This window comes from Heloderma suspectum, chromosome 14 (genome assembly GCF_057233095.1).
Source record: "Heloderma suspectum isolate Gila_16-S chromosome 14, 16-S_ref, whole genome shotgun sequence".
NCBI classification, from domain to species: domain Eukaryota; kingdom Metazoa; phylum Chordata; class Lepidosauria; order Squamata; family Helodermatidae; genus Heloderma; species Heloderma suspectum.
Genome location: NC_139471.1, coordinates 2,497,178 through 2,509,560, shown reverse-complemented (window position 1 = coordinate 2,509,560; position 12,383 = coordinate 2,497,178). Strand labels below are relative to the sequence as shown.

The 12,383-nt window shown below is 52.3% G+C and overlaps 1 protein-coding gene across 1 annotated transcript in view; it reads right to left on the bottom strand.

Annotated features, from left to right (window-relative positions):
• The window catches only part of NOTCH1 (notch receptor 1), a 108,033-nt gene that overhangs the window by 10,664 nt on the left and 84,986 nt on the right, over positions 1–12,383 (bottom strand). Inside the window, exons 21-27 of the mRNA XM_084821223.1 lie at positions 11,610–11,794; positions 10,633–10,765; positions 8,291–8,548; positions 7,289–7,401; positions 5,001–5,569; positions 3,218–3,640; positions 2,063–2,211 (exon numbers count right to left, since the gene is read on the bottom strand). Of these exons, the coding sequence (XP_084677349.1) occupies positions 2,063–2,211; positions 3,218–3,640; positions 5,001–5,569; positions 7,289–7,401; positions 8,291–8,548; positions 10,633–10,765; positions 11,610–11,794 (1,830 nt within the window). The remainder of the gene's footprint in view (positions 1–2,062; positions 2,212–3,217; positions 3,641–5,000; positions 5,570–7,288; positions 7,402–8,290; positions 8,549–10,632; positions 10,766–11,609; positions 11,795–12,383) is intronic.

The window sequence follows — 12,383 nt, the reverse complement described above, 5'->3', positions numbered from 1 at the left end:
AACAGTATTTTGGAGATTTTCTCTAGGCAAACATATAATGGCTGGGATAAAGGTTAGCAATATATTTTTTTTAATGTGGATCTTTCATCTATTTGAACACTGTGTGTTCTATAATATTCTTGCTTTTATCGGCTTGTCACTTGCCACAAAGGCGTGTGGGCAGTGGTGGTCTAATAAATAATAGTACATCAATTTAGCAGGAACTGCCCAAACAATGTAAGGAGTCTCTTCACAGCCATGAAAGCCCTTAATGGCTTGGGGCCAGGTTATCTGAAGGATCGCCTCCTCCCATATGTGCCTGCCCGGACCTTAAGATCATCATCAGCGGCCCTCCTCCATGAGCCCCTGCCAAAGGAAGTGAGACGGGTGGCTACTAGGAGGAGGGCTTTTTCTGCTGTGGCACCCCGGCTCTGGAATGAGCTTCCTAGCGAGGTGCACCTGGCACCTACATTGTATTCCTTTTGGCGCCAGGTGAAGTTATTCTCCCATGCATTTTAGCATTTTAGCTTTCTGAACTTTTAGCTTTGCTGTTTTAAATCTGTATTTTAAACTCCTGCACTGCTGCTAGGTTTTATTGTGGTTGCATTGTTATATTGTGGCTTTAATGTTCTATATATTTTATATTGTTTTATTGTTTGCCGTTTGGTTTTAATTTTTGTGAACCACCCAGAGAGCTTCGGCTATTGGGCGGTATAGAAATGAAATGAATGAATGAATGAATAAATAAATAAATGAGGCCAAGGAACGTGCACCTTCCCTCTCTCTGCCTTTGCTTTCCCAGGTTTCAATGCAATGAGAGCCAAACAAATTTAAAGGGCTCCTTACGTAGACAGTGCAAGCCCAAGTAAGGACCTGTTCTGCCATAATGTTAGAAACGGCTTGGTCTGAACCAACATGACGAGGAAATCAAATTGTGCAGGTGTGCCATATGTACAGCTTTACCTACCTCCAGCTAGAAGCCTTACTATCAAGACTGCCTAGTCCCTTTTTATGATCCACTAGTCAAAGGGGCAAGTTTGCTTCACTCATCATGGAAACATGTCTGAGTAACAGCGGGGTTTTACGTTTCCAAAATGGGAACCCAATGTTTTCTCCATTCCGGTTCCCAGCAATCCTAGGGCCAGCTGCAGGTCCAACTATCACACTGGAATGTCTGCAGACCTCTTCCCTCTACTTCATCTTGGGACTGCAGACACTGGATCGCAGGTGTTGTGATCTTTTGGCTGACCTAATAAAGGCACTACCCTAATACAGCTACTTGTCACTTGGTTCCCCAAATTCCGCTTGCAGTAGGGTCAGATTCTGGAGCAGTGAAGGTCACAGACTTAAGGGGAAAGCAATTAGCACGGGCCACCTGTCCATCCAACTGGTATATCTGAAAAATGACACTAGCAATGGGCCCGAGTGCTGCCCTCCTGAAGACAACAGGCTGCTGTTGTGAAGGCAAGAGATGCCTGGCAACATTACCAGGAATAAACCTATGCCCAGGTGATGTGACGCGCATGATATGCCACTCCAAACCACAATAAAAGACCAGCGATCGCACATCCAGTTTTCGAATTTTAAAAGATCTTTTTCTTATTGCAAACAAACGGATTCAGCATAAAACACAAGCTTTGGTCACAGGTGAGAGTATACTGCCATACCACTTAGAAACTGAGCCAAGTTTATAGCGGTACAATCCTATGTAAAAACATTCTACAACTCCCAGCATGCTGGGGGTTGTAGGACATGTCTGTCTGTCTGTCTAAATATGCATAGGGTTGCACCCTAAGTGGCATTAGAACATTCTCTCCCTTGTGACTGAAGCTGGCATTTTATGCCGAAACATTTCACATGTTAACATCTGTTTGTTTGCTTTAAAAATCCTTTTAAAATTTATAAACTGGATGCGCAATTGCTGGTAGTTTATTGTGGTTTGGAATTCTACCAGGACTGAAGGCCAGCTGGAAGAGGGGTGGCCAGCCCACATGAGCTCCAGGCCCTCACCCTCCTGGTTCTCTTACTCCCAAGATGCCCCATTTGAATCCCCAGCGGGTGGTTCCAGCATGCCTAAACTTACTCTTAACAGCTTCAATTTTGTAGGGGATGTCTAAGTTGCCGAGCGAGGCCAGGGCCCCCAGGAATGCCGCTACATCTGTGGTACTTTGGAAGCACTGGGAAGAGGTCTGGATGCACTGGCGGTTATCGATCTCCAGATGAACAATAGATCTGTGGGTTTTGGAAGAAATAAACTCGATTAACTGGCTGTGACCTGATCTGCTGGATGGGAAACCCTGCCTCTTAAGCTGTTCTCCAACCAACTCCATCCACCAATGCAGGATTTAATGACTTCTTCAACTATTGCAGGGTTGTTCAAAATGGTCCCCAAACCATACCGTGGCTCCGATAAAGCCCTAGTAGCTGGTAACCAGAGACTGTATCCCATGGAGGGACTACTCACAAGAGACATTTAAAAACAGTCCTAGGGACTGTTCTATGACCCACCACGGGGCTCTGCATCCGCCTCACAAATAACTCCACAAAAGCTTGTACTGGCCAACTTGCCACACAAACCTGTTCTTTAGTTCTCAGTGGCATGCTGACAACTTGAAAGGAAAAAAAAATCCAGCAGGCTGTATAGAGGGAGAGGAGAAGGGGAGCGATTCTACCAGCTCTGCTGGAGACTACTACGTTTTTTCTTCTTCTTCTTCCCTCCCCAACCCCTTTTCCTTGTGTGTTGTGTCTTTTTAGACTGTACGCCTGTGGGAAGTGGCTGTCTTGTTTTACTGGTTGTGTGTAAGCCCATCCAGGAGCCTCTTCAACTGAGGAGCAGGATAAAAATAGTTTGAACAAATAAATAAACGAAACAACCAATATCCCTTGCCCTGATCGCTTAGAAGCAATTCCCACTCACCCTAGATGACTAGACGATGGGCTTTTTACAGGCCTCCTCTACATAATAGGCCAGGGACATGCAAATGGCAGCTCAAGCTCCCCCTCCTCCACCAGCACCACCCCGGTGCCTTCCTGTCTGGTCCTGCATGACCTGTGAGGTCACTGGCTCCTTTCCCCTAAACCAAGATGCAAGGGGAAAGGGTCTTTAACCCACCACACCACACCCGTGTGAACGGTAAGGAAGGCTCCCCCATCTTGGACAAGACTCTGCGAAAGCTTCTTCCATTTTTGCACATGGGAGAGGAGGTTCCCCCAAACCAGGCCTGCTTGTTTCTCTCACCCGACAATTTCCACCTGGCCCAGCTCTCTCCTCTGCCTCCCGCCGACCCTCGAGCGGAGAGACGCCTCCCTTCTCAGGACCGCGTCGGACACGTCCGGCTGGCTCTGGGTGGACCGCTTGGTGCGGTGCTTCTTCAGCTCCTCCGGGTTCCCGTAGTAGGGGAAGATCATGCACTCGCCCTCGGCATCCCTCTTGAAGACCACGTTGGTGTGAAGGACGCGGCTGAGTTCCCGCAAGAAGTTGGAGGAGATGTTCCTCAGGTTCTCCGGCGCAGTCAGGACCACCACCACCAGTGTGCCCTCCGCGAGCTTCTCGGGCGTGTCTGCGCAGTCGAGCCCGTCCCACTCACACTCGGCGTTGTTGCAGCCCTGGTCGCAGTAGCCGTCGGAGAAGTGGTCTTTGCAGTACTGGTCATACAGAGGGCTGCACGGAGGGGGAGAGAAACCAGTTTAATGGGGGGGCCCAACGTTGCTGGGCCAGTGGGCACATTTGGGATGCTGAGCATTGTGGGTGCTCTCACAAAATGGCTGCCATGGTGGGGGATGGCCATTCATAAAACGGCCACCATAGTCACAGAACACTCATTCCCCCAGAAAGCAAAGTGGGGAGGCTAAAAGAAAAGGGACCCAAGTACAAGGCAGAGGTGGGACCTGAGCGCCAAATGGCGAAACCGCTCTTCGGAACCCAAAGACGGCGCTGGAGGGCGGTCCTTTGCTTTGCCGCATGAAAAAAAGGCAATAAGAACTGAGCACATAGCTGAGACACAGAAAACATTGATGCGAGCCATGGATGTGCAAATCATAGGACTTGGTCTGGAAACCAAGGAATGGTTGAAAGAGCTGGGCATATTTCTTTTATGTATGCATTTTATTTAAAATATTTAGCCCGGAAAACAGGAGATTAAAGGGAGACATGACAGCGATCTTTACGTATCTCAAAGGCTGCCATGCAGAAGAGGAGCAGACTTGCTCTCTGTGGCTCCCAAGGGCGAGAAGCAGCAGGTGGAAATTGCAGGGGAGCAGATTTCAGCTAAACATTAGGAGAACCTCCCTAACACTGAGGGCTGTCCGGGAGGTGGTGGGTGCTCCTTTTAGGGAGGTATTTCAGCAGAGGCTGGGTGGCCAGCTGTCAAGTTTGCTGTAGCTGCCCCCTGCAAGGGGTTGGAGTAGATGGTCTCTGAGGTCCCTTCCAGCTCTACGATTCTATTATCAAACTGTACACAAGAGCAGCAGGCCAAGTCTGGATGGCTTGAAAAGGGGGTTGGACAAATTCCTGGAGGAAAAGGCGCTCGATGGCGACTAGTCCTGATGGCTCTGGGCTGCCTCCAGGATAAGAGGCAGTGTGCCTATGTACACACACAGGTGCTGGGGAACATGGGCGGGAGGGTGCTGTTGCGCTCATGCCCTGCTTGTGGGCTCCTGGTTGACAGCTAGTTGGCCACTGTGTGAACAGAATGCTGGGCTGGATGGACCCTGGCTCTGATCCAGCAGGGCTCTTCTGATGTTCTTAAGACAATTTGGTTTCCACGGTACCTGCAAGACTCTAAGAGAGATGTGGAAACCATCCAACAAACAGGACGGAGTAGGCAGTACCATCTTATCTTCTATGATCCTATGAAAACCAATACCAGGCGCATGCTGAATGCTCCGACTCAGATTCCTGCACTGCGCAGGGGGTCGGACTCGGTGGTCTCGTAGGCCCCTTCCAACCCTACTCTTCTGTGATTCTGTGACTGTGCCCACCCTGTACCCCGGCTCAGAAAAGTGGGAGGCGAGGCCCTTACTTGCACTGCCCCTCGACCTTCTGGCAGTCAAAGCCGTCGTACAGGCAGCCCGTGGTGTTGCACTGTGCGTCGCACTTCCCGTCGTTGAAGTACTTCCAGCACTGCAGGGACTGGGAGCAGTTCTTCCAGGGGTCGTTGAAGTTGAGCGAGCAGTCCCCGCCGTCCCAGCCGCAGGCGTGGTTGTTGCACTTGGCGTCGCAGATCTTGTTGCTGGCGTGGCTGGCGCAGCCCGGGACCTCGCACCTCTCCTCGAAAGGGGGCGGGGCGATGTCCTGGCCGATGCCCCCCAGGAACTCGAAGTCCAGGATGTGGCAGTTCAGCCCGTTGAAGTTGACGGGGCAGTTGCACCGGTAATGGGGCGGCTCCGCGACGAGCTGGCAGGTGCCGCCGTTGTAGCAGGGGCTGGAGTGGCATGGGCTGCTGGCCGGGAACTGGCACTCGGGTCCCGTGAAGCCCAGGGCGCACATGCACTTGGCGCTCTTCTGGGCCGACACGCAGGTCCCGCCATTCAGGCACCGCAGAGTGCCGCAGCTGCGAAGGCCGTTCTCGCAGGTGGCGCCGTCCAAGCCCTGAGAGTGAAAGAGCGGGGAAACTTGATTTCCAGAAAGACCGATGGTGCCATGGCTTCCATTCCTCCCCCACGTGGAAGCCCTTCGAACTTGTGAACAAATTCCAAGCAAGTGCAGTTGCCTGCGGGTTGTTGCTTTTGCACTATATATCCGCACGCACGCAAATGCACACACATCCCTAATCTGGGCATCTTACCCCTTCGAAGTCTGAGAAGAGGCTGAGATCACTTTGGCCCCAAGACCTCTGCTTTTATCTGGCGAGAGGTCCTGGTGCCGAAACAATCTCAATCTACTCTCCAACTCTGAACGGGGAAGAAGCCTGGTTTGCAGGGAGCTTGTAACTACCATGACTGACGCAGGTGGCAAGGGCAGCACCAAGGCCCTTACAGCCGAATTTTCCAATGAAGCAGGCAGAGCACCCTTTCCCAACCTGGTGCTCTCCAGATGTGCTGGACTGCAGTTCCCATAATTCCCAGCCAGGAGTTGCAGCCCAACACATCTGGAGGCACAGGCAGTCTCCTTATCCGTGGCTGCTCCTCCAAACTTCCGGGTGACGATGATCAGTGCAGCAGAGATGCTCGCCAGTGGGTCTCCTGGCCATGCCCGAATTCCAGAGCAGTGGCACCCCCTTCCTCTGCAGAGGGTGCAAACGCACCAGGCGTCCAGTGTGACAGGAGTACCGGAGACCCACTGCCTCCCCGCATTCTTCCTGAGGCCCCTCCCCGTTCTCGCCTGCCCTCTCCTCCTCCCGCAGATGTCAAAGGCAGGGACTGTGGACAGTGGAAGCAATGACCTGGGGAGGTGGTGGGCTCTCCCACACTGGAGGCATTTGAGACAAGGCTGGACAGCCACCTGTCGGGGATGCTCTGACTTGGAGTCCTGCACTGAGCAGGGGGCTGGACTCGATGGTCTTGCAGGCCCCTTCCAGCCCTGCGATTCTATGCCTGGGCACCAGTGAACACTGTGACGAGCAGGTGCAAGCAAGAGCAGACACCAAGGCAGCCTGTCAGAGGACAAGCTGGCTTCCCCCCCGATGCAGTTACACACCAGTTGCCGGGGAACATGGGCAGGAGGGTGCTCTTGCACTCAGGCCCTGTTTGTGGGTTTCCCCATGGCACCTGGTTGGGTGACCCTGCTGGGCAACTGTGCAAACAGAATTCTGGATGAGATGGACGCTTGATCCAATCCAGCGTGGCTCTTCCTTTGCTCTTATGTACACACTGTGCTGGTTCTAGGTTTCTGGAGGGCACTTGAGCAAGAAGCTCTCAGTGGATCCAGTCCCTCAGTGGGCCCACCTTCTCCCCACCATGGTCAACAGCTGCTCTACTCCTCCTCCTCTTCCTCACCGTTGCTCCCACTTGCTTATTTGGCAGGCAGAGAGCCAGGGAGCAAGGAGGCTGTGGCGTCTCCTGCTCCCCTCCCTCACCACCACCGTTGTCTGGGCCACAGCGAGAGGCTGGTGAACAAGCAGGTTGCAATGGGAAGAGGAGGAGCAACTCCAGGGGGCTCTTGCCAGTGGGCCCCTGCTGGGGGTGGGCCCTCGGCAGGTACCCCACCATGCTGACTCCTGGCGCTGGCCCTGATTGCACATCACTACTCTACTTTATATTCGGTGGGGTTCACAATACATGCTACAAAGGAACAGGCATCATTTCACCATCGCTCTTCTCAGACCTGCGCCCCCCACCCCACCCCTCAGACAGAGAGTCCAGCACGTACAGGGGGGCATCTGCAGATGTAACCATGCTGCGTGTTGCTGGCAACGGCACAGGTCCCACCGTTCCTGCAGGGCTTGTTTCGACAGCCATCCACCACTGTCTCGCAGCGCCGCCCTGAAAAAGGGATGGAGAAAGCATCGTCAGGTCACAACGTCCTCTGGAGCTCTGGCTTTAAAACTTCTTCCCTCCCTGCCCGCCTTCAGCAGACGCCTTTGCAGAAATCTTAGGTGCGGATCCTTGGATACGGGGGTGGATGGTGACACAGAAACAAGGGTTGAAAAGGGGAGATCTACTTGTGCCATGGGGCCAGACCCTCTCCCTCCCCCCACAACAGAGAATCCTGTGGAGCCATAAAGAAGGCTTTGAGTGTTTTTAAATGTAATTCTCCTCTCTCCCCCCCACTCCCGTTTTGCTTAATGCATTGTTTGTTTATTATGCTAATGTTTAAAGAGGTTTTAATTTGCATGTCGCCTTAGGGTGCTTTTTCTGTGCCAAAAGGTGGCTAATAAATAATATTAGTAATGAATAAAATTAACTAGACAGGATGCCTGCAGACCCCTCTCTTCCAATGTGGATCTGTCCCCCAATATATAAAGCAGGGAGATGGGGGGTGGGGTGCACGCATGTAGATCTAAATCAGAACTGCAGAACCTCTTTGAAACCATGGGCCACATTCAGTTTCATTTCAGTGGTGGGCAGGGGCCGAAAGCAAAAGAGGCAGGGCCAAAAATGAGAGCCTCTTTTACCATAAAGCTCTAACTGCCTGGAAAGAAGCCTTAGGGGAGGCGTTTCAACCTTGGAGAATGGGGGGGAAGTGCAGAGACGGAGGGAAATTACGAAGCAGCAGTAGTTTGGGGAAAGGCGGTGGGGCAGGAGAAGGGGGCCAGGCCTTCAGAGGACCCTGGAGGGCCAGGCTGGGACCCCAGGTATGCCAAACGTGGCCCACAGGCCTGTGCAAGCGAGAAAGACATTGAGGGACACCTTCTGGACTTGTAGCGCTCACCAGAGTAGCCCGGCCGGCACTCGCACTTGTAGTCATTCACCCGCTGCACACAGTTCTGGGTCCCGTGCAGGTCGCAGGGGTTGGAGAGGCACTCGTTGACGTCCCCCTCACAGCGCTCCCCGACAAAGCCCGGCGGGCAGATGCAGCTGTAGCCGCCCACCTTGTCAATGCACTTCCCGCTGTTGAAACACTTGGGGGCCACGGCGTTCGCGTCCGAAGGGGGGCCGCAGTCGTCCACGTTGATTTCACAGAGCACCCCTGCGGGGCGGGGGGGGGGGAGACAAGGCGCACAGATCAGCAATGCCCGCCAGGCTTTGGGTGTGCAGCGGACTTTCTCTCCCAAAGGACATGCTGACGCACGTCCCCAAACAACTGGCCGGAGCGTGGTGCACCAGGCAGTGGCAAACAAGCCCTGCGTGGCGTGAGCACAGCAGGGCCCACGGGGGTGGAAGATGCCTGCTGCAGCACCGTCCTTTCTCCTTTTTAAGGAGGTTTTATAGTCAGGCATGTCCATGGTTACAGGTGCTCATTTTATTATGTTTCCCTTAAAAATATATGATTATTAATTACATTTCTATACCGACCCACAGCCGAAGCTCTCTGGGCGGTTTACAGAAGTTAAAAGGTTAAAATACAATGCAGAGTCTAAAAGCCATTTACATAAAAGCATGTAGACCGTATACACAAACCACATGTAACTATTGCCCTTTTCGACATCAAAATGGTGCTTCTTCCCCAGTAAATGTGCTCAGCATCAGGCAGCAGAAGCAACCTCCCGTTTTATTCCTGTAACCGTGACGGTGCTTTGAGTTAAGTAAGTTTAAGCAGCTATAAAGCAGGGACTTCCGATCATGCTGCTTGTCACTGGCAAAGCAAGGACCCATCCCCGCCCCTGGAAACCTCATTCAGCCCTTTCCTCTTTGCAATTTCAGTAGCCGTTGCCCGCATACCTTCAAGGCATATCTTTGAAGACATAAGGACTAGAAACTTGGGTTGTAAAATGAGAAATGAATTCTGCAGCCAACCCTTGGGCTTCTTCCACAGGACACACACAGCTTTGCCCATAGTCCACTCCTTCCTGCAAGGAGGCTCAATTGCTTCTAACTCATCTGGGAGCCCTGCTAATGCAGCTGCACAGCCAAAGCCCACCACGAGAGGGGGACAGACCTCCACCTGTCTCCCCAGGCTAGAACCTTTGCAAGTCTTGTGCTTTTGACCGCCCCTCCTCGCGACCACTGCACGCTGCCTACAAGGGTCTTGACTCCCCTCCTCAGCCCGTCCTTCCACTTCCCATCCCCCTCAAACTCCGCAAAACGCCACATGTTGCAGTCCAAATGCATGATACAACAAGTGGATTCCTGTCCATCAGCTTAACCCAACGGGCTGTAGCTCAGGGGCAGAGCCCCCGCTTTGCAGGCAGAAGGTCCCAGGTTCGATCCCCAGCAGCTTCTCCAGGGAGGGTTAGGAAAGAATCCTGCCTGAGACCCTGGAGAGCCGTGGCTGCCAGTCAGTGCAAGCAATACTGGGCTAGACGGACCAAGGGACTTACAACATGCAAGGCAGCTTCCCATGTTCCCATTTAAATCACCCCCTTTTTCAGAACCAAGAACTTTTTCTTGCTTTGTTTAGGGGAAGGGCCATAGCTCAGTGGTAGAGCCCCTGCCCAGGGAGCTGAGTGGTGGGAGATTCAAGACAGATTAGAGGAAGGCTTTCTTCACACAGCGCATTGTTTATGGAATTCACTACGTCAAGATGCAGTGATAGCCACCCATTTGGATGGCTTGAAAAGGGGGTTGGACAAATTCCTGGAGGAGAAGGCTATGCATGGCTACTAGTCTTGATGGCTCTGTGCTACCTCCAGTACCAGGGGCAGTGAGCCTATGTGCACCAGTTGCTGGGGAACATGGGCGGGAGGGTGCTCTTGCACTCGTGTCCTGCTTGTGGGCTCCTGATTGACAGCTGGTGGACCACTGTGTGAACAGAATCCTGGACTAGATGAACCCTTGGTCTCATCCAGCAAGGCTCTTCTTATGTTCTTATGCGTGGCAGGCAGAAGGTCCCAGGTTCGATCCCTGGCAGCATCTCCAGGTAGGGCCAGGAAAGAATCCTGCCTGAAACTCTGGAGAGCCGCTGCTGCCAGTCAGTGTCGACTATACTGGGCTAGATGGACCAACTTCCTATATTTGTATCTGGCATGATCGGTCTGGAGTCACACTGAACGTGGGTGTCCACCTCTGCTATGGGGGCTGCTGGACAACCACGTCAGAGAAATGACCGATGGAAGTACTGGAAAAGCTGCTCCTGCACCAAACCTCCACGCCCAACTGGCTTCGTTCGTTTACCTTGAGTTCCTGGGGGACAAGAACACTTGTAGGTGTTGATAAGGTCGATGCAGGTGCCTCCGTTTTGGCAGGGGTGAGACAGGCATTCGTTGATCTCCTCTGAGCAGTTCCTCCCATGGTAGCCAGCAACGCACTGCAAGAAGGCAGCACGGTAGACCTTGGTTAAGATTCCCTTTCTCCTGCTGCTTTTGTTAATGCTTAATTATTATTTTATTTGTTGATACCTCGTCTTTTTAAGGCAAGCCCTCACATGGTGGCTTACAATTAAAAAAAGGTTAGAAACAACCAGAGCGAAATAAAAACAGCCTCAAATTGAAAATATGCATTCTGTGCCCTCTGATGTATCCACTGATGTACCACAATTTGGGATTATTTTGTAATGAAAAGTGGGTCATAAATTTCAGGAATGTAGAAAACTATTTATTAGTAATACTTATATCTGGTTTAATATAGTAAAATCTCTAAGAGTGCAACCCTATGCATGTTTAGACAGAGAAAGTCCTACAATTCCCAGCATTCCACAGCCAGCTATGCTTGCTGGGGAATGCTGGGAGTTGTAGGATTTTTCCATCTAAACATGCACAGGATTGCGCCTTTAGATATCCTTTTACCAACCCTGTAGGTAGGCCACTCTGAGCCCCAAATGCCAAACCACTTAAATGGGTTACATACAAAATAAACAATACTGACCCCCCCCACCCCACCCCACAGCTTTTCCTCCTTTCCCCACTGGCTATTGGCTGATCTGCTGTGATATCATGACAGTTGCAAGCATCCTAGCTGCTTCGATGGGGGAAACTCATCAACAAAGAATGTTGACCAAACCGTAGGGAGAAGTCAGTTTGAGCTGGCACAGAAACGAAGGAATCCGCATTGAAGGGGGTTCAGAACAGTCCTCAAGACTCTGTGACAGTGAGCCCCTCTGCAAACCCAGTATCCTGCCTCCACTCCCAAAGTCTGCACCCCTTCAGCTGTACCTCGCACGAATAGTCTCCGAGGTAGTCGGTGCAGGTGGCCCCGTTCTGACATGGGTTCGGGGAGCACTCGTCCACCTGCTCCTTGCAGTAACTGCCCGTGTAGCCAACCTGGCAGTGGCAAAAGTGGGTGTTGCCTCTGTCCACGCAGAGTCCAGAGTTCCTGCACAGGTGCGCTACGTCGACACCTGCAATGAGCAAAGGCGAGTGCGGTCACACATGGGCAACCGGTCTGGCGTGTGCGTGCCACCGCTGGGGGCAGGTCTCAATTCCATTGCAATCCGCTCTGTCTTTTGGGAGAAAGGCGCAGAAGAAACCCAATACACCGCAACGACAACTCAGGGAAGGAACGGGAGACCTGGGGCTGGGATGACGCAGCCTGGGGCGCTGGGTGCTGAGCGCGCCTCTTCGGGCACAGCTGCGAGTGGCAGCAGGGCACAGCCTCTAGTTCGGCCAGGTGCTGCTGCTGCTATCATCATCATTAAACAATTCTGTACGGCCTCATTTGCTGAAAAGCCATCCAGGCTGCGCACAACAGTTCAATGCCACAAAACCCCGTCACCATAAAAAAGCAAGAACATTAAAAACAGTAAAACAACGGCATAATTTAAAAGGCTAGATTGAAAAGATGCCTCTTCACCCCCTTTCTGAAGGCCAAGAACGTGGGGGCTAATGATATTAATTGAGGGAGCACCATCCACAATCGGGGGGCAACACAGGAGAAAGCCGCGGGTCATGGTGCCCTCGAAGGGCCTCTCCCGAAGATCTTGACCTCTG